At 40.7% G+C, this 26,274-nt stretch overlaps 3 protein-coding genes across 4 annotated transcripts; 2 read left to right on the top strand and 1 right to left on the bottom strand.

Annotated features, from left to right (window-relative positions):
• Positions 1-2: 2 nt before the first annotated feature.
• LOC118422163 (wiskott-Aldrich syndrome protein family member 3-like) lies at positions 3-3,653 on the bottom strand. The gene is made up of 7 exons (XM_035829679.1): positions 3,474-3,653; positions 2,766-2,906; positions 2,247-2,408; positions 1,872-2,025; positions 1,510-1,630; positions 861-1,037; positions 3-692 (listed from the first exon to the last, which is right to left on the bottom strand). Exons 2-7 carry the CDS (start codon positions 2,869-2,871, stop codon positions 3-5), a joined length of 1,410 nt encoding a protein of 469 aa, XP_035685572.1. The 5' UTR covers positions 2,872-2,906; positions 3,474-3,653.
• A 347-nt stretch (positions 3,654-4,000) lies between these two features.
• On the top strand, positions 4,001-17,439 carry LOC118423655 (pre-mRNA-processing factor 17-like). Its single transcript, XM_035831890.1, has 14 exons — positions 4,001-4,242; positions 6,253-6,342; positions 6,619-6,748; positions 9,834-9,917; positions 10,040-10,182; positions 10,447-10,543; positions 10,851-11,065; positions 11,236-11,281; positions 11,570-11,671; positions 11,865-11,980; positions 12,118-12,251; positions 12,437-12,513; positions 16,053-16,197; positions 16,511-17,439. The coding sequence occupies exons 1-14, from the start codon at positions 4,051-4,053 to the stop codon at positions 16,686-16,688; spliced, it is 1,749 nt and encodes a 582-aa protein (XP_035687783.1). The 5' UTR covers positions 4,001-4,050; the 3' UTR covers positions 16,689-17,439.
• A 347-nt stretch (positions 17,440-17,786) lies between these two features.
• On the top strand, positions 17,787-26,181 carry LOC118423657 (cysteine and histidine-rich domain-containing protein 1-like). Of its 2 annotated transcripts, none has more exons than XM_035831891.1 (10): positions 17,787-17,952; positions 18,905-19,142; positions 19,566-19,793; positions 20,176-20,281; positions 20,939-21,061; positions 21,420-21,485; positions 21,592-21,720; positions 23,556-23,921; positions 24,227-24,352; positions 24,647-26,181. In XM_035831891.1, the coding sequence occupies exons 1-10, from the start codon at positions 17,874-17,876 to the stop codon at positions 24,785-24,787; spliced, it is 1,602 nt and encodes a 533-aa protein (XP_035687784.1). In that variant the 5' UTR covers positions 17,787-17,873; the 3' UTR covers positions 24,788-26,181. The 2 variants fall into 2 exon arrangements, with proteins under 2 accessions (XP_035687784.1, XP_035687785.1); XM_035831892.1 differs by having other exon boundaries at positions 23,586-23,921; positions 24,647-26,178.
• Positions 26,182-26,274: the final 93 nt, after the last annotated feature.

Below are 26,274 nucleotides of genomic sequence, written 5' to 3'. Positions count from 1 at the left end.
TGTTAGCTGTGTTTACCTCTTGTTAACCTTTGTAAGGAGCATGACTCACCCTGCCGGATGGCTGCCAACAGGTCACTGCGGGCGTCGTCTACTGGGTGCGGGGCTGGCTTCTGCGCTGGTTTCCCAGCAGCCGCCCCAGCCGGGCTCGCGCCGGCTTCGCTCGATGCAGACGACGGCGTGGCTGTCCCGGGGGTGCTGGAGGGGAGAGCCACTGAGCCCCCAGGAGGAGGTGGTGGTGGTGGGGGAGGTACACCATTAGCCTGGGGTGGGGGTGGAGGAGGGGCAGCACCACTGGGGGCAGCTTGCTGCGCCATGTCTGGGGGAGGCGGCGGAGGTGGTGGGGGTGAGTAGGGGGTTGTGGGGCCATCTGAGGGGGGTGGTGGGGGAGGTGGAGGTAGGTCGTCTGATGGGGTGGGGGGAGGTGGAGGTGCACCTGCAGGAATGGTCATCCTGTTGCGGTACGCGGCAGAGTCGGGCGGTGGGGGAGGGGGTGGAAGGTGGGACCCAGGGGGTGGCATACCATTCTGCTGGGGAGGGGGTGGGGGTGCCTGTACAGGGCGCTGGGAAGGGGTACGACTGATGCTGGGGGCGTGGCCGGATGGGTAGCGATTACGGGAGGCGTACGGGTCTTCATGTTCTGTGTAAGGGGGAGGTGGGGAGCCCTGGTTGGGCCTGGCCTGCTGTTGATATTGCTGGGGAGACAAAAATACCAAGAATTAAAATTGACATGACACATGAGGCTATAAAAAGACATAACAGTTATAGTCAAAAAGTTTGGTTTGAAATCCACTGCTCTGTCTTATGTAAAACATTGGCCTTATTTGTGAAAGCACAATGGTACAGAACCATCCTGTACTGACCTGTTGAGCACCAGACTGTCTGTAGTTCTGGATCTGGTCGTAGTTCCCAGCTGTCCTCACTACCGGTGTCTCTGCTGCCTCAGCAAACTCCTTCCCTTTAGCCTGCTTCTGGATCTCCTTCAGCCTGTTGCCAGGACTACGGATACGGTCCTTTGTACGCTGTGGGCCTCGATCACGCTGTGTGTAACGACAAAAACCTTTAGTACAAACCTCTGTATGTACGTTTAAAGCATCACCAGACAAAATGGCAAGGTCTTCTTACGTACCTTGGGAGTGCCATGTTGTTTGCCAACTACTGTCTTCAAATTCAAGCCGTGCGTTGGGCAGAGGGGTGGAAACATTACAAAGATGTGAATGGTTAGGTTCAACATGGCACAGATCTGTGCTTTCATTTGTTAGTTACAGGGCATGCAATATGTTGGTCTTAGGTCTGTTTCGTCCCAATCATTATTATGATTCCTGTGGTTACATTAAATACATCACATTTCATAACCACTAGTGGGTCAGCGTGATAAAAGCCAACATAACTAGCTCTGCAACAACTTTTCACATTTGTGGGACGAAAAAGACCATAAAATACCAACTGTGAATTACTTTTCCTGCTGAATCATTAAATGTTAAAAGTATGCTTGGAAACCCCCATACATACCTTCTGCTTCCTGCGCCGCGCGTCTTTGATGGCCTGGACATCCTTCTGCATCTCCATACACCACAGCTCGAAGAAGAAGTTTGGATCAGTGTAGAACTTCAGCCCCTCTTTCCCATCATCCCTGAAAGATAAGATGACAGAATGACATGTTAACATGTAATGATAACATGTCAGAATGGCAGGTAACATTACAGAATGACAGCTTATCTTCACAGGTGAAAAACATTTTGCTGAAACACCACAGGCAGACAATTGTTTAGCCTTGACTGACCCACTTTTCTGGATTTAGAATTTTTCAATAGTGGGCTTGTCATTCTGATGAAGGTCCTGATTGGTCAGTACATGTTACACAGTGCACAAACCTGTAAGGTGTGAGAATGTTGAGAGGAGGAGGCTTGTCACACTGGTTGTACGTATCCTGCATGGCGGACGGCATTGACTGTCGTGACGTGACCTGCTGGTCTGGGACGATGGACGTCTTGAACGCCTTCCTCATGTTGATGTCTTGTAGAGACACTAGAGGGATAAACAAAAATATTGGTCATTTTAACACCAAGCTGCAATGGATACAACCTTGGAGTTGAACTCAACATTCCCAATGAAGCCTAAAATTCCCTTTGGAGTTATTCTTGTATGTTTGGATATGCTTTCTAAACACTGTTATTGCATTGTGCTTGGTCACATGTTGCATTGGCAACAAGTGCTTTCAAAAATGATACAGGTAAAAATTATTCTACCTTCTTCCACTGTAGAGTCCAGTTGTGTCACCTTGACCCTAAGCTTGTCGATGCGCTGCTGTAAGGTCACACAGCGGTGCTGGAAGGCTGAGGCTTCCTTGAACAGCTCCCCGAACATGTCTTCTGCATGCTTACTCAGGTTACTGAGCTGGCGGATGATTCCTGAAAAAAAAAGGGGAACGAGACATCAAATTCCACAATAATTGACACTGACGAGAATTAGTCTAGAGACACAAGCTACATGTGTGAGTAGATTACAATAGGGAAACTCAAATCAGCTGCTCTTGACCAGATATACTGAAAACTGCCAACTTTGATCTAAATCAACTGTTGAGACTCAGAATGAAAATGATGACTTACAAAGTAGATGAACAAAACTTCGTTTTTGCCAATGAAGTTGGATTGTGGTTTAATGTACTGATGAAATAATTCAGTACTTTTATCATCATCATGTATTTGTACACTTAAAATGTGGAAATCTGAACTGTCATGATTTGTATAAGTCTGAAAAGTTCTCACCAGACAGTGCATTGTTGGTCACACACTCAAGTTCATTACTGATGCCCTGAGGTAGAGACCCCCTGCAGAGGTGCACAGGATCTACATTCCGCTTGATCAGGGGCATTGTGGGAAGCCTGATCTGTCCGTGCTAGGTCATCTCTGAAAAAATAAGTCTCTAGATTAGAACACAAGAATTCATTTGAATCTGTTGAAATATCCCAAATGCTGATAAAAGTTCAAATACAAACTTCTTTAAAGACAAAAGCACACTTCTATTCTTGCAGTCTACTTTATACCTTTTTACGAAACAATTTGATGGACTTTTAACCTACATAAACATCAACTGAACGCAGTTCTCTGCCAAAATTATCTCCGTTCTATCCGGAAGTTACATATAAGGCAGACAACACCACTTGACAGATGCAAAATTCGATTATCATAGATCTAGCAAAAGATATGCACAACACATCACGCCCCTGTTTCATGACTGATTTTAAACAATTCTACGTCAGACAAATGAAACCCAGGCTACAGTCCGAGCCCTTAAAGATTCAACGTTTGGTTCTACAAAACGTTAGTCTCTAAGACTTCCTTCGTGACTAAAAACATCACTCTTTTCCGGGTGCCCCCCTCCCACTCAAAAATTGGCCTGGGCCACGGCTCCACCCATCCGACAAAATTTATATTTTCTCTTTCCTTGAAGCTATGACGTAAAACCTCGCCCACCTTAAACTGCAACACGAAAAACGGGAACCAAATGTCCTCAGCTCAACTCTCCCCTGTCGCCCGTTTCACTCTTGATCCACGTTTATTTGCACGAACGCAAAATTCTTTCCCCAATTTTTGGGGAACGGGAAGTGACAAAAACAAGATGGCGCTCACCCTTCTAGATCGTACTATTAATGGATAGGGGTGGTTGTTTTGCATTTTACTTTTAACTTAAAAAATACATAAAAACAACTAAAAAAAATAAAAATCAGTAAAATCTAATATATCTATGCTATACTGTATGCTGATCACATTCGTTGGTATAAGATATTTAACTGTAAAGGTTTGAATGCCTTGTGATATCAATCGGCTAATCCAAGACCCTTTATGCCATATATTTTCGCCTAGCTAGAACGGAAGTGTATCTTGTAAATATATCCGAGAGTTAAAGTCCTTAATTTTTCATCAAGCTAATTTTGTATACTATGTATGGTAAATAGGTTTCAATGAACAGTGTGTAAAGCTCTTTTTAGGGTTTCAAAACACTGAACGTATAGTCATCAGGCTGTACAGTGTGACGTATGCTCCATGCAAGATGGCGGCCATTTCAGCTTTGCAGGCGTACGGATCTGACTCCGAGAATTCGGACAACGAAAGCGACTCAGAAACAGTTCAGGCAGCAAAACCCGACGATATTGCTCATCTCAAACCCCTTGAGGACGGGAGAAAACTCTCAGCCCTGAAAACCGTGGCGAAGATCAATGCTGCGCCCGACGTCATCACGAAGGTTTGTCGTCAGGCGTGGGGAGGGGGGCAGCTGAAGCATGCTGAGATTTCCAAACAATATTTCTGAACAAATAAATTATACTTGTGGTAACATACATTCGCATAATTTCACCAGGTGCCAATATACCGCTACCTCAAAAAACGTTGTTGTAGAGGCCTTCTCAAGGTTGTCTTCAACACCTAAATATCTGAATTGTATTACAATTAAGATACAGTCAAACCTGCCCGAGCGACCACCTCTTCTCAGCGACCACCTGGCCATTTCGACCGCTTTTTCTCGGTCCCGATTTTTTTTCCCATTGACTTAAGCATTAAGCGACCTTTTCTCAACGACCACCTGGCCAACGCGACCGCGACCGGCCCAAATTGGGACCCATGACGACCGCATCATTTTCTAAATTAACGTTTTCATCGATTTTTGGTGATAACTAGCGCGATTTTGTGCCGAAATCGTTGTAAGAAAATCCGAATTTAGTTGTTATAGAAGTTTAAAAAAAAAATCTATATCATAATAAAGTGAACGAATGCTGAAACGTATATAGCCTCATACTTTTTTAAGAAAGATCTGTGTAGCTCATACCTTTTTAAGAAAGATCGATCTGTATGTGTGAGTGCTTTTGTCCAACTGTACTGTACATTCACCCGTGGGTAATTACGCTATCGGGACATACCGGGCATCGAATTCGAAAGGTGCACCGTAGCTATTTCAGATCAAGAACATAGCGACGCATAAAGGCTTGTATGGTAGTTAACTGACAGCATCAAAGTTCCCTTACTGTCTAAAACGTTAGTGTACAAATACTTGAGCTTTAAAACACTGTATCGTATAAAAACTCGATAAAAGCTTGGGGTTAAATTTACAATTTACAGTGTGCGTGTTTTATTTGACATTATCATATAGCCAGGCGCCGCGGACCAATCAGAAGGCCCCGTTCCACGTTGGTTATGACGCCGTAATACTTAGATTCCCGCCAGCCCGGCGTGTATCGCCCTTCTGATTGGTCAGAATGAATCGACACCGGCACCAGTGTTGATGCAAATCGACACCGGTGCCGGTGTCGATTCATTCTAACCAATCAGAAGGAGCGATACACAAAGGATATGAAGGCATTGGCCAATCAAAAGGAGCGAGACATATTCCAGAGCAGAGGGAATAAGTACAGACTGCAAGAAGACGGGAATGGCTCCTTCTGTTAACATTGATAATGTTTTGTTCTCTTTAAAGAGCCAAAGACTACAATGTTTCGAATCTTTTCTGTGGGAATTTTGGTTTCAAAATGCAATCTGTAATCTCCTTTTAAATGTATGTACCAAAGAACAAATTCGACAAAGGAATTCACACGTATGCTACCAAGGGATCTATGCGTAATACAGGAGTTTGCAAGTTTGGGTAGGCTATATGATAATAACGTTAATAACCCGCCTGTTCCTCGGTGTACATGGTGTCATAACGCCTGGTCCTTTGCTATAACCACCTCATAAAACCACCTCGTTCGCTTTGCTCACTCGGTAGTTTTATTCGGTGGTTATAGCAAAGGACCAGGCATTATGACACCATATACACCTCGGGGCGGGTCATTAACCCTTAATTAAAGACCTCGCTTCTTTGCGTGCGTGCAGTGTGCTTGCTATTTGCCATTAAACACAACGGAAACCATTTATACTTTGCATCGGGCATGTTTTGAGTCGATACTCTTCTCAGCGACCACCTGTCCAAATCGACCGCTTTTTTCCGGTCCCCCGGGTGGTCGACTTGGGCAGGTTTGACTGTATTTAACATTCGGTATTCAAGACAATCTTGGGAAGTCAAGACCTCTATACTAACGTTTTTTGAGGTGGCGGTATTATAGCACGGCACCTGGTGGAATTATGATAGTCGATGTTAAATCATAAAATCGTGTCTATGTGTTTTCTTATGTTCGATCCATTTACAACTATGCTGTTGATTCTGATTAACTAATTAGTAAAGATTTTCTGATGATATGAAACCTGTTGTTCTTTTTTGTTTCAGGATGATGTAAATCTTGTGAAACCTGTAGACTTGGGTACAACCAAGGAGGTGGCCTATAACCCTACCTACGACCAACTGTTTGCCCCACAGGTACAGTATAATAGCTTTCATGCAAAGACTTACTATTATACTAAGATGACTTCTAAATGGCAGCCTCACAAGGATGTAACATTACGCCTTATACATTTGTATTTATAGAGCAATTTATGTCTCTATCTCTTCCTCCATAGACCAAGAACTATATGTGGATTATATACTAGTATGTCATCAGCAATGTTCTTTTTATGATAACATTGTGTAGACAATTTAGACAGTTAAGTTATGTTTATAATTATAGAGCTGAAGTATTTGTTTCAATTTTGACAGATTGGTCCAGTCAATCCCTTCAAGACCCAGCAGGATTCAGCACACAAGAACACACTGTCAGGGTTTGTGGAGGAGGCTCACGTCAACGATTTCACATTTGAAGTACAGAGAAGAACCTTCCATAGCTATGGTAAGAGCCTCTGTCTCTTTGTAGGAGACAAACTACACTAGTATGAAAACTTTTACAACTGCATGGGGATGGACCAAAAGGACAAGAACCAAGGGATGTAGAAAAGGAAATGTGCACTGGGAGTACTGTAAATGCAGAAATGTTCCCGGTGGATTAATGTTCGCGGTTTTCGCGGTGACCACTTCACCGCGAACTTTAAACCACCGCGAACATTTTTCTATTATGGTATTAGACTGCAGTCTATGGTGTTACCGCAAAATGTCCTTTTTCCCGCTCCCGCGAAATTAAATCCCCGCGAACTTAAATGTAATTACAGTACTTAAAATGAAGAAAACCTTCCACAAGAAGGCAATTCTAAGTGACCAAATAAAGATGTTCCCGGTGCACACACCAATTCTTCCGTGACAGGGGTCCGAGATAGTGCGCGACAAAAATGTGACGAAAGGGTCTCGAGGGTCCGTGTTTGAGATCAAATTTCTCATAATCTGCTGCGAAGTGGCATTTAATACTGGCATGGCTAAAAAGCGTAAGAAGTGATGTGTTTTTGGTGCAAATTGGTTTTGGGCCCGAGTGTCACTTCCTTGTATTTCTACGCATTGGAAGTGATTCGCCCGTTGTCCCAGATTCCCCGTCCATATGCGGTCTGTGAGCCGTGTTGCTATGCCTCGCGCGTCGGGTTATTGTAAAAATCTCAGTGTTACGATTTTCTTTATTTTTTGCTTGATTAATCTTAGATGTATTCTCTTTCCGACAATATCAGTCATTTTCATGACTAAAATATAGGTGATGGGTTTATTTCCATGTCAAAATTCCCCTTTTTTTGCATACTTTTTTACGTGAAAAAAACTTTTCTCCCCCCAAAATTATGACAAGTAGAGAGAGTGAAGAAACTGAAAACCGGCTGTTCTTAAAGCTGGAGTGATACCCTTCATTCCCATATACGGCTTTTCTGCTTTAGATTTGTTTTCTTGAAGAGACGGCCTCTCGACTTGAGGGTGCGCAGCCTCGATTTGAGACCCCAAATAAACTGGGGCGTGCACCGTTAATATGGCCCCTCCTACAAAAACTAAAAGCAAAGAAAGTCAACAAATTGCATTTTCCCCAGTAAAGTGCATACCCTTGACCCAATGATATAGAAAAAAATCGGAATTAGCAACTTTTGAAATGATTATATAATGTTAATAAAATGCATGATTTGCCCCCCCCCCCACGCCCCCCCCCCCCTGACCACAGCCATATAGCCTTCAAAGAGTGTATGCTTAGACATCAATGGCGTCATGTTTACCAAAACATCTTTTTAGTATTACTACATCTATGGGCCACTTGGAAATAGCTTTTATTTTATTGATGGCGACTCCTGCATTGAACGGAGTGCTTTTTTTAATGAAAAAGTCTTCAGATAACGTCACTTTCGTTCATTCCAGCAAAATCGAGTTTTAGGTTCGGGCTCGCGAAGGTATTCAATGTTCAGACAAATAAGTCGCACTAATTTGGAGGTATATCCCACGGCTTGTGTAATCCATTGTGACCGACACGCAACTGTACAGTCTTCTCTCAGCAAATGCCCCTTTAACCCCCTCTAGTTGCCAGAAGTGCGGCATGGGACTCCGTCCTAGCCACAAATTCAACATTTGGCTGCGTTTTTCTGCAAAATGAAATGCATTTCGGCAGCGGAAACGCTTGGACAGGAATGCTAGGTTTCTTACCTACCAGATATGACCAAAAAGCGAAATCATATATGCTTTCCGTTGAAGAGCGGAACTTAAAACGGTATCGTTGTCACTTTAATACATCTTCTTGCGGCGGGCTTTGTGACGTCATTATCTAAACTACGTTCCATGTGGTTTATATCGCTTATTCCAGCCTGAAATGGATATGAAATCTACTCCATCGCAAGAACTGGCCTATGCCTACCTCTTCCATGGCAATATGTTTTTGTTTAACCTGAATTAATGAGCTAAAACCTCTTCAAGAGTATACAACCATTGTGACGTCAGAGGCATTATGTACAGTGAATGGTACCAATGCCTGGTGTGGCAAATTTAGCCTTCGAAGACGGTAACTTTCAAACACCTGCTATTCGAGAAGGAAATGTCACAGACAATTCAAACTTGGCATGATCATAGAAGATGACTTTCTAAAGCCATACTCAATATTAATTATACTTTTTATTAATTAACGGTGCACACACCAATTCTTCCGTGACAGGGGTCCGAGATAGTGCGCGACAAAAATGTGACGAAAGGGTCTCGAGGGTCCGTGTTTGAGATCAAATTTCTCATAATCTGCTGCGAAGTGGCATTTAATACTGGCATGGCTAAAAAGCGTAAGAAGTGATGTGTTTTTGGTGCAAATTGGTTTTGGGCCCGAGTGTCACTTCCTTGTATTTCTACGCGTTGGAAGTGATTCGCCCGTTGTCCCAGATTCCCCGTCCATATGCGGTCTGTGAGCCGTGTTGCTATGCCTCGCGCGTCGGGTTATTGTAAAAATCTCAGTTTTATGATTTTCTTTATTTTTTGCTTGATTAATCTTAGATGTATTCTCTTTCCGACAATATCAGTCATTTTCATGACTAAAATATAGGTGATGGGTTTATTTCCACGTCAAAATTCCCCTTTTTTTGCATACTTTTTTACGTGAAAAAAACTTTTCTCCCCCCAAAATTATGACAAGTAGAGAGAGTGAAGAAACTGAAAACTGGCTGTTCTTAAAGCTGGAGTGATACCCTTCATTCCCATATACGGCTTTTCTGCTTTAGATTTATTTTCTTGAAGAGACGGCCTCTCGACTTGAGGGTGCGCAGCCTCGATTTGAGACCCCAAATAAACTGGGGTGTGCACCGTTCCAAGGTTTTCACAGAAGCCCCTTACCCAAATCCATTGTTGTCTGTCCCTTTTAGTGCTAGGTATCACAAAGTAGGATATTTTATTTTCAGTTTCAGTTGATGCACTGAATAGGTGATAGGGCACCCAAACAACTCTGTTACACATGTAGGAGAAGATACATGTAACGTTATTATGTTAACAGAATTGAGAAGTTCTGAGTTCTGCATTGTTTATGGTAAAAACTCCTGTTTACTTCTTAGGCTATGCAGTGGACCCATCACATGACTCAGCTGGCATCCAGACACAAATCATTGGGGACAAAGAAGCAGCAGAGGTCAATAAGTGTAAGTCAGTCTTAGTTCTTACCCTACTTGTGTGAGAAGTTCTTCTATAGTGTACTCTCGTGTATTCTTACAGCTGATATCTCAAATTACAAAGTATGTTACTTTGTCTTCATTTTAAACAGCTGTGACAGTATTTGAAGCCAAGAAAGCCCGACCCTCAGACAAGAGAAAGCGAGTGCGTGCTACTGAACCTGAGGACATTGAAGGGTTCCAGGGGCCATGGGGAGGGTATGTGGATGAGCAGACTGTAGCCAAGCCTTCAGAGGTAAGAAGGACAAGAGAGTCTTTGATATAACGTTTACGGTTAGATGTATTTGTAAATGTAGATGAATGGGGCATGTACATCCATTGCCCTTTCTTTAAGTTAAGTTTGGATGAAGGAAATTGTTTAGTTTTGAGTATCTGAGTCAGGTTTGCCTTGACATGCATTTAGTTAGAATCCCTCTTACTTTAGGTCAGGTAAACAAATTAATCCTGGATCTCATGATTTTGGAAAAGTTTGCCAATTTTATGTCTTCTCCACATGTAGGAAGAGCAGAAGGAGCTGGATGAGATCATTGCTAAGCGACAGAAGAAGGGAAAGAAAGAAGAGGAGAAGTCTGCAGAGGAGAAGACACAGCTGCATGGTAAGAAAGAGCAATGGTCTTATTGGAGATATTTGCACAGGTGTAATCTCCCAGGATAAAGATTCATTCTATGTTTGCAATGTAAAGATAGTCAATACTGCAGTTCATTACCTCAACTTTGTCTTGCAACCTTCTCGGGATATGACTTTCTGCAATTTTTCCTGCACATAATCATAGATGAGTGACCAAGGTTGCAAAGCATCAACATGCACAAGTTCTCTCACAACCTCTTTGTGTAACGTTATCATGGTTCAGGCAGTTTTCAGAGCCTTAACCCTATTTTGTTCCTTTATTAATACCATCTCAGTGAAGGACATGTACGACTATCAGGGTCGGTCGTACCTCCACCCGCCACAGGATGTGGAGGTCAATCTGCGGTCCGAGGAGCCGCCAGAAAAATGCTTCATCCCAAAGAAGCACATCCACTCCTGGTCAGGCCACAGCAAGGGCATATCCTGCATCAGGCTCTTCCCCAAGTCTGGGCACTTGCTCTTGTCTTCATCTATGGATAGTAAGATAAAGGTAAAACTCGGATGTTTTTTTATTCTTCAAAGCAAACAATGAGTCAGCATTTAAAAGCTCAAAGTTTTGCCAAGATGTCTTTTTAAAACAGAATAAACCTTCTTTTTTCTACTAAATGGCTGAAAGACGGAAAAGAAACTCATATGTACTGTTATCTGTTTTCTTCTCAGATTTGGGAAGTCTACAACAAGAGAAGTATGGTCCGTACATATATTGGTAAGTGTTATATAAAGAGAAATGCTTTACATGTCCTTTTATGGTGTGTTGATGTCCTATTTGAAATGCAGAAGCTTGTTGATCTTTCTTAACGTCCAATGATGTTAAACAGTTTTGAGTCATGTCTCGCTATTACTAGTATTTCACTTTACTCTTCAGATGTGTTGTAAACGTATCTGTAAAAGCAAGTCAAGGTCATGTGATATGAAATGGTATGTATACACATGTGTACACAGATAGAAGCTTTGTGATTGTGCAGTTTTAAACTTTTGAATGTGTTTGTTACAGGTCACAAGCATGCAGTCAGAGACGTGTGTTTTAACAATGACGGGACCCAGTTCCTGTCAGCTGCCTACGACAGGTACATCAAACTGTGGGACACTGAGACAGGTGAGGAACTGAAGGATTGGAAGTTACAAAAGTATAATATATTTGTCATTACATAATCAATAGCGGAATCACACTTATGATATATGATATAAATCAGTCTATGGGCACCAACTGCTGTTGCATGGTGCCTATAGACAGCTGTTTCCAGGATGTTCCATGATGTCCCTTATATCTTTTTTAACTCGTATTTCAGGAGCGTGCATATCCCGTTTTACCAACCGTAAGGTGCCGTACTGTGTCAAGTTCAACCCTGATGAAGACAAGCAGCACATCTTTGTGGCAGGAATGTCGGACAAGAAGATTGTACAGGTAAAAGTAACATCACATGAAAGGGCTCCAATATTAAACTTATTTTGTTCCATTTCACTGCTTTGCCTTCTGTATGTTTGTGTAACATCTTTGTAAATTGTGGATGCTAAAGATTTGTGACCTGTTGTTTTCCCCAGTGGGACACGAGGTCAGGGGAGATAGTACAGGAGTATGACAGACATCTGGGTGCGGTCAACACCATCACATTTGTGGACGAGAACCGAAGATTCGTGACCACTTCTGACGACAAGAGTCTTAGAGTCTGGGAATGGTATGCAGTATTTGTTTACTTTCTGTACAATGAGTAGTTGTAATGTTTTCATTACTATTGAGCATGCTTAAAAGATTATGCCTAAAAACGTTGCTGGTTATAGTTCAATGTTTCAGTTCTATTCTTCTCCTAGTCATCACTCAAATAATTTGGTTAAAAGTCCATGATCTTTGTGTGCATTTCAGGGACATCCCTGTTGACTTCAAGTACATTGCTGAACCAGGGATGCATTCCATGCCAGCTGTCACCCTGTCTCCTAATGGTGAGTATGGCTGGACAAAAAGAGCCATGGTTTAATCTTAGTACCAACTATTAAGCCTTCTTGCATAATCGATTGATTTTTTTTTCCATTTCAAGAAGAAAAGAGTTTTTTAAAAGAAATTGTCAAGTAAAATGTTTTAACAGCTTGTGTTATAAAGAAGAGAGATGAAATGAAACTAGAAAGGCCGACATTTGCTTAAGAGCAAATACAGCATATTTCAGCCATACCCCTTCCCACGCAACATTGGACTGTTCCAAATCACCCCTGCGCAAAAATGGAACATCCTCTTAACAGTACATTATCCCCCAAAGTGGACTGGTATTGTGAATTGATTCCAGGTAAAAACAGAGCTTGCTTCTATTTTTCAGAAAATGACAATAATCACACCTTCCATTCAGAAACTTTTCATCATGACTGAAAATTGTTGAATGACTTCATGTAATGTCATTAACAATTTTCAGTACGATAACTAGGTGTAAGTTTAAAAAAGTATAAGCTCCTTGTGATGTGGGTACATTTATTATTGCAGTGAACTTTTTTTATTCAAGTAGGGCATACGATTTAATAATTATCAAGCAGGTGCAGGTACTGTAGGAGCGTTTGTTTTCTTCAAGCTGTAAAACTGTTAAACTGTTTTACTTTGTATGCAATCAGCCATCGAGCCTATTCTTATTTTAGTTTAACAACTTCCTGCCAGACCCGGAAGATACGATTGAACCTTGTTCGAGGATTTATTTTCGTCTGTCTGGTCAGTCTGTTCATACCCTGGCGCTGAGAGTGTTTTATTGGGCTGAAACTCTGGCAGTTTAAAGTTACTTACAATTTAAATGTTCAAAGTTTATGTCAAACAACAACAGCACTAGGAAATGTGGCCACTATAGACAGGTGGTCACTATAGAGAAAATGCTGATCTATTGACTAGGAGCCATACGTTACACATGATTTTAGTACACTGATCATTAATCATATAAACATTGCACAGGTAAGCCAATTGTTTAGATGTACAATTAAGTTCAAATAATTCTGAAGAGAAATATTGATGAGAAAATAATCATTTTCGCCACTGTCTAACTTATAATTACGTATCAAAACTAAACGCAGATTTTCTAACTAACGCACCTTTCGCCGACTTCATCAAAGGACCGCCGGCTATCAATCAAACACGGCTGTTGATTAGACTTAGAGTTTCAAACAGTCATGTGCTGTGTGCCAGTTGACAGCAAACTTCATGCTACGTGATGTTTTACATTGCTTGGACCTTCTTTCCTACAGCGGTGCTTCTACAAAATATTTAGACTGTAACACTGAGTCCCACATGTTTTATAGAATAGAATTTGACGCAGAACAGCGTTTTTTGCTGGGTATTTTTCTTGAAACATGTCCGTGGGAATATCAGCGAGGCGGCGACGTAGGGATATCAGACCGTCAACAAAAGTCGCACGGCGGCTAAAGGCGCAGCGAAGATACTAGCGCTATAAATAAGCGCTTCAACTAAGGATGGCAACCCGTACAATATTTTTGTATACTGTTGAACTAAGTAAAGTTTGTTGTTTATGAGGTTTTAGTTGTCTTTGAAGCTTTGACCCGAAATATAAGTCAAACTGCTGAAGAGAAGTAAGTGACTGCTACGATTATCGTAGATATGGCCCTAAAAAAACTGATAAAAGAAGCCTTCTCAATAGTCTAAAATGCAAGAGCTTCCGGGGGGGCTTCGCCCACCTGGGTCCCCCCCACAGTGGCCCTGCCCCTGGACCCCGCCTGGGACATTCGGCGGCCCCCGGACCTCTGTCCGACGCTTTGAAAAAATCCTGGCGAGAAGTCTGTACGGCCTGGGTCTTCAAGTTAACGTATTGTGTGGTCCCGCTTATGAATATTAATTAGCCTTCGCTTTCCTCTTCGCTGATTGGCTGAACCATTAATTGAATTAACTCTTCCTGCCGGCTAGACGCAGGTGCAGATGTCGGCTCTGTGGGGTGAACGTCCGAAAGGTCATGGCATGGAGAACGAAAGAAAACCAATTTCCCCTAAAAAAAGTGCTGTAATTAAGCCTTTTACAGTACTTTATGCGAAAAATTTTACTTGGATCATTTTACCAACTATCTTATGCCTATCTATACCAAATGTTACTCATACCAGGGTACAGGGGTGCAAAATATACCGTTATAAGACCGTCAACAACAGTCGCACAGAGCTAACAGCGCAGCGAAAATACCATCGCTAGCGTTTCAACTTCGGATAACAAGTTATAAGTACTGTTGAACTCAGTAACGTTAAAGTTTGTTTTTAGTTGCCTTTGACGGTTTGACCTGAAATAGTGTTACGCTAAACTCCTGAAGAGAAGTTAAGTGACTGCTGCGATTATCATAGATATGCCCCTAAGAACTGATACAATATAAAGCCTTCTGAATAGTCTAAAATGCGAGAGCCTTAGGCGGGCTTCGCTCCCCCTGGCGGGAACACTGCTATATACGAGATCATGAGGCCCCGCTTATGAATATTAATTAGCCTTTGGCCTCCTCATCGCTGATTGGCTAGGTCTTTGATTCAATTAACTCTCCGGCTGACGCGCACAGGTGTGGCTCTGTGCGGGGTCACGGAAGGTCACGTCAGGAGGCCAAAAGAAAACAAATTTCCCCTCAGAAAAGTGCCAAAATTAATCATTTTAAAGTTGTTTATGTCAAAAATTTTACCTGAATCTTGTTACCAAGTATCTAATGCCTATCTATACCAAATTTCAGGTCATTTAATTGTAATACCAGGGTACAGGAGCCAAAAGTGTCCTTTTTTGGTCAAAAATTGGCCAAAAATCGCAAAAATAAGCATTTTGTTTCACTGTACACCAAAAGTGTTATTGAATTTATATGAAGGGAATATCAAGGCACATCTGTGTCAAATTTCAGCTCATTCGGTTGCAATACCAAGGTACAGGAGCCAAAAGTGTCCTTTTTTGGTCAAAAATTGGTCAAAAAATCGCAAAAATAAGCATTTTGTTGTACTGTACACCAAAAGTGTTATTGAATTTATATCAGGGCATTATCAAGGCACATCTCTGTCAAATTTCAGCTCATTTGGTTGTAATACCAGGGTACAGGGGCCAAAAGTGTCCTTTTTTGGTCAAAAATTGGTCAAAAAATCGCAAAAATAAGCATTTTGTTGTGCTGTACACCAAAAGTGTTATCGAATTTATATGGGGGCATTATCAAGGCACATCTCTGTCAAATTTCAGCTCATTTGGTTGTAATACCAGGGTACAGGGGCCAAAATATACAGTTTTGGTCTAAAATTAACCAAAAAATCTCAATAAAATCATTTTAGAGGCAGATATGAAAAAAATGGGAAAAAAGCATCAAGGTATTGGCCCACTCTACCCCTGTGCCGAATTTCAGGTCATTCGGTCCAGGAACGGCGGAGATGAATCACTTTGAAGATTTGACAGGAGAAAGAAAGAAAGAAAGAAAGAAAGAAACATTACGAATACAATATATTTCACCATACTATGTATGGCTGAAATATAATAATACCTTAATATTATTTATTAGGCAAGTGGCTGGGTTGCCAGTCCATGGACAACAAGATAGTGATCTACGGAGCCCACAACCGCTTCAGGCTCAACAGGAAGAAAGAGTTCAAAGGTCACATGGTAGCAGGTTATGCTTGTCAGATGGACTTCTCTCCCGACATGAGGTAAGGTCACCGATGTGAATTCTCGTGCCAGAGTTTTAGTCTCACGTTATTCCCAGTGTAGAAGTTCGATTGTTAAAACATCTGACTGTTAAAGTTAATGGGCAAGGGCAAGGTGTCAGAATGATAGGAAGCCAGAAATCCCCTTTGCACTTACCTTAAATTGTGTGTAGTAGTTGTAGTAAGTAGTTATAGCCTGAACACCTATGTATTTTTTTTTTGCCATTTCACTTTTTTTCTTGGTACCTGACCAACAGTCAGAGAAGTACATGTCTTTTTCTGCATTTCTGACTTACAATCTGTTGTTTGTACACAGCTATGTGGTGTCTGGTGACGCGGATGGAAAGCTGTTTATCTGGGACTGGAAGTCCACCAAGTTGTACAGTAAGATCAAGGCCCATGACGGAGTGTGTATCTCCTGTGTCTGGCTGCCTCACGAGACTTCCAAGGTCATCACTGCAGGCTGGGACGGACTCATCAAGCTCTGGGACTAGAGTTTTGGCACTCGTGCTGATGTGGAATTGATCCTCAACTTTTCTATCAAACCTTTTTTTACATAATAAACTTTTTTGGCCCCCTTTTTTAATGTAAACTTCTTATAACATTCTACAGTTTGTATTTTACCATTGATACATCCATATACCTGCTGTACAAGTCTGCTGAATGTAACATATTTCTTGTTTCAAAGTAACACAGACCAATTGTCTTTGCTGGAGAAGCACAAAATTTACCTCTGCCCTTAGCTCTACCTGTACCTGTGTACATTCCAATGTGTGTAATTGTTGAAAAAAAAAGATGTAGGGAAAGTTTAATGTCAAGTATGTGCATGTAGATAAAGATAATTGATCATAGTTATCATTTTCTGAACTATCAGTATAGCATAATTGTTTCAGCATACATGAGTTCTGTAAAATGCTTCGTTGATACTTTTTGATTATGCATTTTGATAGTCAAATGAGTGTCATATAGAAAAGACTTGGTATACTTTTTTACAGTTGTTGTTAGGTCTGTCAAATTGTTTGAAGAAACAGTCTTTGAATTATAAATGATTGTACATCTAATTTTGTGTTCACCATAAAAAAATTCCAAATGACTGGAAAGAAGTCTTTTGATTTGGACCTCCACAAGAATTTGTAATGATTATGCTGTGGTTCCTTTCTGGTGCCTAGTGGCTTTTAGGGTAGAAAATCAGTAAGGAAAGATCTGCGAAGTATTTCTGTACATGATATGCTAATGTAAATACTTGTAAATAAACTTGTCATTTATAAAGTTGTGTTCTTCTCTGGTCATCCTTTGGTGTCAATTTCTTTTTGCTGACAAATACTGGGATATGATGTAAGCTCCAGAGGGAAACCATTAACAAACTTATTTATCTGTCATTTATTGTCACTTGCAATTAACATTAGCCCTCGGGCAAGAATTTGCAATAAACTTTAAATTATTATTCTATTCAACCAAACTAAAGCCAATGGGGCTGCAATTTGAGTATCTAATATAAAATGTAGCCAGGTGCTCAACAAATTGATGGGGACGAAGTGGACTAGAGACAAACAATAAAGCCCAACCCCTCGGGCGTTGCCAAAATTGTACGGTTTCACCGGAAGTGAGGTTGCCAGAGTTGATGACGTCAGGCCGGTGGGTTCCATTTCCGGCACTTCCAATTTTGTGGCGAAAGCAGCATGGCGGACTGGCAGGATCTTGTGCTGTGCTATAACAAGGGCTGTGGCCAAAAATTCGACCCTAGGAAGAACAACGATTGTAAGTATTGATGTCAAGAGTCAGTGAGGCAGTGGTACTAGCAGTATATGTCCGAAATATGGGGTATTTTGACAGGAAAACTAGATAAAGTGACCTTGTTGAGTAGGGATTTTTCTAGAAGGAATGTTGGGAGGGGGGCTGGAAAAGCATTAGAGTTCACGCCGACCAGCAGAATGTTGTAAATTACAATTATTGATGTTACTTGTTATCGTTTTACTCTTTGATAGAAGATTTCAACGATCAAAAAAATAATTGAGAGTTGATCGTAAGAAACCCTGCAATTTCTGTGTTCAGTTTTGATTTGCCGGTATACGGGTAAACAGATGAGGAACTTTCGCTTGTAAGTTGTATTAAAGCTCAAAGCTTTTTGAATCTCCAGTCATAGTAAAGATAGACAGAGAGAGAGAGGGAGACAAGAAACAACGTCTACGTTTTACGTATAGCAATATTTTATCGCCGTCCAGTCAGACCAAATGGAGACGTTTCTATGAATGAACAAAGATTATCCTCAAAGGGATCATGACCAAATATGGTGATTTCTCCTGTCAAAATAGAAAGGCAATGGCTATTAGACATGCATGGCAGTGGCAACAACAGTGAATGTTTGGCCATGTGTTCTGGCACAACCGAAGACCCATTTAATTATAACCTTGGATGTCCAAATAACACTAACAACTTGCTTTTTATCTACTAGTACGGAAAATCTCAGTTCCTCTGTGGACAAACAATGTGACAAACAAAAATGTATGAACTATGTTCACACATGATTACGTGAAGCAAAGAGAAGTCTATCCTATCTATTATCCAAGGGTAGCTTTTGTATACACAACCAAGGACGTCGTTACAAGGACCTGTGATCAACACTTACAAACGAAATACTTTTATTGGTTCATCAAGTCGTTCATTCAACTATAATGTCTTTGATTAATTGTTATGATTTTCTATATTACAGCTGCCTGCACGTATCATGCTGGTGAACCCATCTTCCACGATGCCCAGAAGAGCTGGTCCTGTTGTAAGAAGAAGTCTACAGACTTCACCGTGTTCCTCAACTTCCCTGGCTGCACAACCGGACGTCACACTAACACCAAACCTGTAGAACCTGCCAAACAAAACTCAAATTCAAGAGACAGAAATGAAGTTAGAGAAGTCAGGGCACCCTTACCTAAGGAAATGATGGAGAGGCCCAGGTTGGTAACTGCTTTTCTGAGCTCAAAAAGTTTGTCTATGTAATCTAAGGTGTCTGTACTATCATTCGAAAAATTGGAGAATAATTAGCCAATCTAATCACAGAATCTTGTTCTCAGCTCTATGGTAGGTGCACATTTTGAGTGATTGTTTATGTCAACAAGAAATATGGAGGAAGTATACTGACTGTATGTTGGGAGTAGGGACTGATTGTTTTCCTAAGTGGTAACAAAACAATGTTATGAAACGTGTAGAGAGACACAATACGAAATTGAATACATGTAGGATGTGTCAGAATGAGAGGTTTTTGAATACATGTATGTATACAATACATATATCAATATTCTGACACTAACGTATAGGTACCAGTTTTATTCCAAGATACGAAGATGCCAAAACGTTTTGTCATTTCTCTGCATTTCCAGTCCAACTGAGCCTCTACAAAGGTTAAAAACCACAGTAGGTGCTTCCCTGAAACAGGCCTTGGCTAAGCAGAAACCGTCAGAAGAAGAATCTGCAGAAAATGCAGTGGCTGGTGGGGTGTCCCTCGGAACGACATGCAAGAACAACGCGTGTAAGAAGACGTTTGAGGATGAGAATAGTAATGAGGAAGACTGCTGGTACCATCCAGGCACGCCTACCTTCCATGAAGGGTGAGTGACAGGTTATTGCTTTTACTTTTTTTAAGATTAAGATAAGATTACACCTGACACAGATAGGCGCTGATGTTTTGGTGATGAGAAAGGCACTTTGCACAAACCGTCTATAATACGGGGTAGGGGATGTTGTTATACTAAATTTCTTACTTTTAGTGGTGACAATTAATTGAATAAATAGTCAAATCTATCCTCCTATTACTCCTTTTTGCCCCATTTCAGCTGGCTTCAATGTGTGTCATTACAATGTGCTACTCTCTTCTTGCCAAGTTTCTGATCCTTGCAGTCAAACCTATGGCAATCCTTCTAGGTGACAGGTCAGTGTAAACCCTTGCAGATTAGTGTGCAGCATTTGACATGCCGTTCTTCTGTTCTCCAGTTACAAGTTCTGGTCCTGTTGCACCAAGAGGACCACTGATTTTAATGAGTTCCTGAGTCAGGCAGGATGCAGTAAAGGCAAGCATGTCTGGATCAAGGAGGAGGAGGTAAGGTCAACACAATGGTACGGATTTTAGATGCTGTAGCTTCACATTAAAAGATCTTTATGAGAAAACACACAAATGGATTTCAGCATTCAAATTATGGATGAAAAGTAAGTGTTTGAGTTAATAGAATTTTTCGTCAATCAGTGACTTATCAAAGGTAAGTAGAACGTACCTCCAAATTTTCGATGGCTATCCAGTCCATCTTGTTCACGGAGTGACCTAGTTCTCGCGAGAGTTGCGAGAACTAGGTCAAGACTTGCGTGGATCTTCTGTCCCCCACCCCGCCTCCTTCCGGAGTAAGGGTAAGTAGGACTTGGGCAGCTCCCAGCCATCATTCCGATTCAGCTTTGCACCTTCCAACTGGATGTGAACTGCTTCTTTAACTTTTCTGTGTGCTTTGCGTGGTTCTTGGTCGATAATCTCGACGGTGTCTGCGATCGCAACTCTCGCGAGAACTAGGTCACTCCGTGAACAAGATGGACTGGATAGCCATCGAAAATTTGGAGGTACGTTCTACTTACCTTTGATAAGTCACTGATTGACGAAAAATTCTATTAACTGTGAACATACGTGACTAATGAATCTCTTCAACGATAAGTGTTTGAGGTTCTCTCTGCATTCCTATGAAGAGACATCTCAACTTCTTTTTCTTTTCAGGGTGACACAAAAAAAGTGGCCTGTCGTTTTGACTGGCATCAGACAGGAGCTCTGGTTGTTATCTCTATCTACGCCAAGGTCTGTGACCCAGAGAAAACATTTGTGGAGGCCAACAAAGTCAGGGTGAGTGGAAGTTCAGCCATGATACACTTTTGCTCTTGTCATTGACAGGAATAGTCTGTACAATTAACTTAAACTCATCAGATAGTAATTGTCTCTTAGGGGGAAGTAAAGCCTACGGCCTGTGTGTGATGGAGCTTAAGTTGTTAAACTCAAGCGTTGCACGTAAAAGAACCAAGTACACTTATTGAGAATCACCAGACTTGACCTCAATACAGATTGACTACTTTACCTTGCCTTTGTATGGAAATGTTGAATGTGTTTAGTAAGGTATTCTAGACTATAACCTATTATTATACTCGCATCTCTTACTTAAGCTCAAATGTTACTTATGCAGTAAATCTTGTCTTGTATATTTCAGGTAAAGATGAATGTTGTGTTTGACCAGGGCAACAGTCAGTTCCAACAAGATGTCATACTTAGAGGGGTAAGTTTTTACTGCTTTTCTACTTTTGCAGTCTCTATATAATGGATTTTCTCTTAAGTAAGATGGTCTTTTTGGGAAAGCCTAATAATGTTTCTCATCATTTCAGATGATTGATGTAGAAAAGAGTACTGTGAATTTACTGGGGACAAAAGTGGAGGTGAAGATGAGGAAATTAGAACCTGGAAGCTGGGCAAGTCTAGACATGCCGGGACAAGTTGACCTGGATCAAGGGGAGGTATGATGTCCAGCAGTGTGGAAACTACTGACCAAGCACGCGACTCCAGAGTGCATGCACAAGACTCACTCCTTCTAACACTTCAGTTCATGGCTTATATTTATTAGGACTGATTATCCTTGCTTGCATTTGGGGCTTGTGCATGTATTCTCTTTCTATTGCAAATGTTGCAATGTTAACAAATGTGGGATTTATCCACTAGACATTGGACAATTCTGCAATTGTAGGGGACATACTCAGAAGCATGTCAACCAGAACGATGATACAGTATGGACCAGAAAGGAATGAAGAGTGCAAAATGAAATATTTGACAGAAAAATAATTTACAATGGATGGTTGACAGAAAATAAAAGCAGAGTAAACCATGTCTTGAACAAGAATTCTGTTCCAACATTTTGGTATAATTTCCTCTTCATAGGCCTTCCTGTTTCATTGCTTTGCTCATTGTGTACATGTAGTTCCATGGACATACCCATGAAAGTTTATCTATAGTATATGCAGCCTGTGGATAGTTTACACATCAAATGTCAAAGACTATTATTGAACTTATCACAGATCCAATCAGAGAAAGAACAATTAAGAAGATACACAGCTCTTCTTTTGTCAGCCATACTGTTGTGATTGACAGCTGTCATCCTGAGTCCTTGAAATACATTTGCCAACTTAGATAAATTATCTTCATGTGAGATTGTTTTGTACATTTGTGTGCAAAAAGCTTGTAGGTAGTTAATGTACAGTATAAGAGCATAGAAAACTTTATTACAAGATATAGTCACGTAAATATAAGATACAGATGCATTTAACGAAAACATGAAAAGTTGTTCAATTCTGTAAATGTGTGCACTCTCATACACAATTCCTTGGATCAGCAATGTCTTGAAGATGATTTTTGATTAATGACCGTTGACAACTATGTGACACCTTACGAATGAACTGTATAAACGTACAAAGTGTAAATGTAGGTATACATAGGTTTTGTGGTCAACCTTTATACAAAGAAGGGAAAATTATAGATTTTTCAGATGAAAATTTGAAAAGAAATTAAGCGCACAGTTGAAGAGTATGAGGTCATCACCATTGTTGTCTTCAATAAAGAAGTGACACAACTTTTCCCAGTTTTGTATGGGTGTCAGTTGTTTTTGATGAGTGATACTAACAGGAAATAGTTTCCATAGATGTTGTTCATCACTGTTGCAGTTGGTAGCAGTCTTTGAAATTTTTGAAGGCACAGTTTTGGTTTTCTGTTCTGGTTAACCACTAGCATTTTAGCCTCTTTGTTTCCCTGTACACTTTTAGTGTTGCAGGTTTAAGTATGATCATGTGAAAGCTTTCAAGCTTTTTGAAACAAATTCCTTACTGTTCCATATGATTGTAATTGAACTTTTGGAAACTGACAGCTGTCAATCACAACAATGTTGCTGAAGGCGAAACTGATTTTCTGTTCATTTTATGGGGGCATATTTATGTATGGTATTTTGAACATCTTGTGGGTGTTAGATTCTCAGCATGCATATCCTTCACAAGATTCTACATCCTGTGTTCTACCCTGCATGGACCATGGCATTTATAAAGAATGTCCTTTTGCCCACTGTTCTTTGTGTGATTTAATACTGTTCTGCCAACATTCCCAAGTTGTAATCTTCTATGTATATCTGTTTCTTCTGTGTCTTCCCTTTGTGTTGCTTCTTCTTCCTGCTATTCTAAATCATGTCACTGGTATTGCTGACTATCTTTCCGCCATCATACATGTATTCATAAAAAACTAATGCAACATCATTACATTTCATTGCTTGCAATTCACCTCTGTCAATGCTTATTTGCATGGCTTCTCCCAGCATTATTGGTATGATTACCCCCAACAACAGGAGGCAGAGCAGGGAATGGCAGACCTCAATGTCCAGGCAGTGGAACACAAAGATGAAGAGAGAGCTGATGGGAAAAAGACCTTTGTTGTGAAGAATCAGAATGCAGATCCTGAAGCATCAACAAAAGCAAAAGCAGACAAGAAACCAGAAGCGGCCACAAAGGCTGAGGAGAAGAAACCAATGACCAATGGGACGAGGTCTAAGAATGTCCGAGAAGTGGAGAGCATTGATGACCTGGAGGCAGATATGCCCAAGATGTCGGATCTGACCAAAAATTTCTTCCCGGGTCACATGACGTCAGAAGATGATCTTGAAGAGCTTCGGGAAATCCTTTCGGTAAGTGAGGGAAATGTCACAAAATGAAGAAAGTACTAGTTGATATGTGTCAGTAAAGTAAAGTCTGTCAGATTTAAAGTGCCAGGATGGATAGCAATGATGTGCATTACACAGCTTACCTCACTCCACCCAGGTCTATTGAAATGGTTACCTGGCTGGCTTTACTATAGTTGGGGAGCTAAAAAGCAGTGGAAGGCAAAGGATAGATTCTACCTTGCCCAAGACAGTGGATAAAAAAAAAAACCTCTGCCCCTATGGCTCAGAAGGCAATGAAACCTTTACCTCACCTTTACCTCATCTTCCAGCCTGAGGAGTATGAGGAGGCGAAGGCTGCTGCCCGTGAACAGCTGCAGCTGATGAAGCACATGGAGAAACAGAAGGCCCTCAAAAAACACAACCAGAGCGCCTGGGAGAAAATGCAGATGGCAGAGGTAAGGATGCCCCTGCTGGCCAACATGGTCCAGCCTGTGTATGTTGCTAGCCTGTCCTGATGCTAAATGTATCAAAACCATAACCGCCATAAAGGTTGTAACTCTTAATTATTGTTTCCTCCTTTTGGCTTTGCACCCATCTTTGACCTTGCACCCCTTTTGTTCCCACCTTTGGCTTTGTGCATCTTTGACCTTGTACCCCTTTTGTTCTCACCTTTGGCTTTGTGCATCTTTGACCTTGTTCCGCCCTCCATTTTGAATTTCTCAACATCCTTGCATCCCATTTCTTTCCAGAGGGAACAAGAAGAAGAGGAAGACGGAGAGAAGGAGGACATCACCCCAGAAATCGAGGGGATGAGACAGAGTATTCGGTCTCATCAGAGGGATATGCGATCTGCAGACTCTGGCAGCAAGAAAAAGGACAAGAAAAGCTAAACTGTTTTTTGTTATATTTGTCACAAATGTTTTCAATCCCTGGCTCCACATTTGGTGAAAGTGCATCTGAAAACACACCAGACTTAATGATTTTGCTGACTAGAATCTTGGCTTTAGAGGGAATATGCCTTTACCTGTTTTTCTCTCATTATGAAAGAAATTTGCATATTTAGAATCCTTTGCTTTCCAACGTACAGAGAAGTGCCTTTGTAATGCCAAGAATATGGATATCCATTTATTGATTTGTATTGTACTTATTCTTGATAAACTGTTTTCTAAGGCCTACATACCCACATAATCACATCTTTGGTGATGATTGTGATGATGATTTTTACACGAAAGAAAATGAATACAAAGGAATGCTGTGATTTTTGTTTAATATCAGTTTTGTTGCAGCTTTAGGAAGAGAAGAAGCAATCTACAAAAGGAAAACAATTTCTTAGACTAGCAAGTCATCTGTAGTTTGCAATGTTCAAAGTAGATAATGTGATTGGTAGATCAAGTGTACATGTAGATTTGTGTGAGTGTATCATGTATCTTTTAATCCAAATTAAATCATGCATACTGGTGTAATGTGAACAACAATAATTATTTCAAGATAATTTGTTCTTATGTTGTATTGAAAATTGGTTCATACAGCATACTGTGTGATAATCATGGAAAACGATCTCTACATTTTGGATGTTTCCATATAAATCAAAAAGTGATATGATGTCTTCCAGCATTATGATTTGTGGTGACCATTAATGAAACAGCTGTATGGGGCCCAAACATTGCATCTGCTTGAAGGTACAGCAACAGTAGTCTCTTAAGTAAAGATTAGTCTCCAAATCTGTGTTAATAAAGACACTAGATACAACATGATGCAGTGTAAATTTTCAAATTATTGTAGCACGATCTTCATAGTGATAAATGACATTTTCTTCAATTTAAGTCCAAAAGGAAAAACTATGGTAATGTAGCATAGTACAGTGAAAGGAATTTGTATTACAAACAGTGTACATGCTTCTGAATTCTTTCAGCAAACAAGTTTGTATTCCATTTATATTAGCAGCATTGGATTTCCTTATTTCATCACTTCAATGTCAAGGAAATATATAAAAACCTGATCTGCTCGGAAGGCAAAAACAGTATGATTTAAACTCCATATCAAACTCTCACTGGCATTTCTTAAAATCCCCTTTGCCATCAACTTGTCCATGAATTTATTTGAAAAGGTTGTTATGGAACAGCCTTTTTGTGCATTTGGAGGGAGAGGCTAGGGAGTGGAACATGCCAATTGTTGCCTTTCTAATTCCTCTATCTTGTCCTCAAAGTCTAACACCAGCTCTCATAATTATGTCAGGTAACTTAAGTAACCTAAGCATGACTGTCACATTAAAAATTGTGTTATGTATGTCTTTGTTGGTATGTACTCTTCATTTGCACATTTTATCTGATCATTAATTTTTTTATTGAACAGGATGATAAAGGCATTCAGTTTTAAC

Source organism: Branchiostoma floridae, chromosome 9 (genome assembly GCF_000003815.2).
Source record: "Branchiostoma floridae strain S238N-H82 chromosome 9, Bfl_VNyyK, whole genome shotgun sequence".
Classification (NCBI taxonomy): Eukaryota; Metazoa; Chordata; class Leptocardii; order Amphioxiformes; family Branchiostomatidae; genus Branchiostoma; species Branchiostoma floridae.
The sequence above is the reverse complement of the archived record's forward strand: the minus strand, read 5'-3'. Positions and strand labels throughout refer to the sequence as shown.

Excerpts from the sequence above, each read along its gene's own strand:
- LOC118423657 (XM_035831891.1), top strand. The coding sequence starts at position 17,874 with ATGGCGGACTGGCAGGATCTTGTGCTGTGCTATAACAAGGGCTGTGGC. Across the intron at positions 21,721-23,555 it reads TTGACCTGGATCAAGGGGAG|CATTATTGGTATGATTACCC; the intron begins GTATGATGTCCA and ends GGCTTCTCCCAG. Across the intron at positions 24,353-24,646 it reads AGAAAATGCAGATGGCAGAG|AGGGAACAAGAAGAAGAGGA; the intron begins GTAAGGATGCCC and ends ATTTCTTTCCAG.
- LOC118422163 (XM_035829679.1), bottom strand. The coding sequence starts at position 2,871 with ATGCCCCTGATCAAGCGGAATGTAGATCCTGTGCACCTCTGCAGGGGG. Across the intron at positions 2,026-2,246 it reads GGACTCTACAGTGGAAGAAG|TGTCTCTACAAGACATCAAC; the intron begins GTAGAATAATTT and ends TTATCCCTCTAG. Across the intron at positions 693-860 it reads GACAGTCTGGTGCTCAACAG|CAATATCAACAGCAGGCCAG; the intron begins GTCAGTACAGGA and ends TTGTCTCCCCAG.
- LOC118423655 (XM_035831890.1), top strand. The coding sequence starts at position 4,051 with ATGGCGGCCATTTCAGCTTTGCAGGCGTACGGATCTGACTCCGAGAAT. Across the intron at positions 6,749-9,833 it reads AAGAACCTTCCATAGCTATG|GCTATGCAGTGGACCCATCA; the intron begins GTAAGAGCCTCT and ends TTTACTTCTTAG. Across the intron at positions 11,672-11,864 it reads ACTGTGGGACACTGAGACAG|GAGCGTGCATATCCCGTTTT; the intron begins GTGAGGAACTGA and ends CTCGTATTTCAG.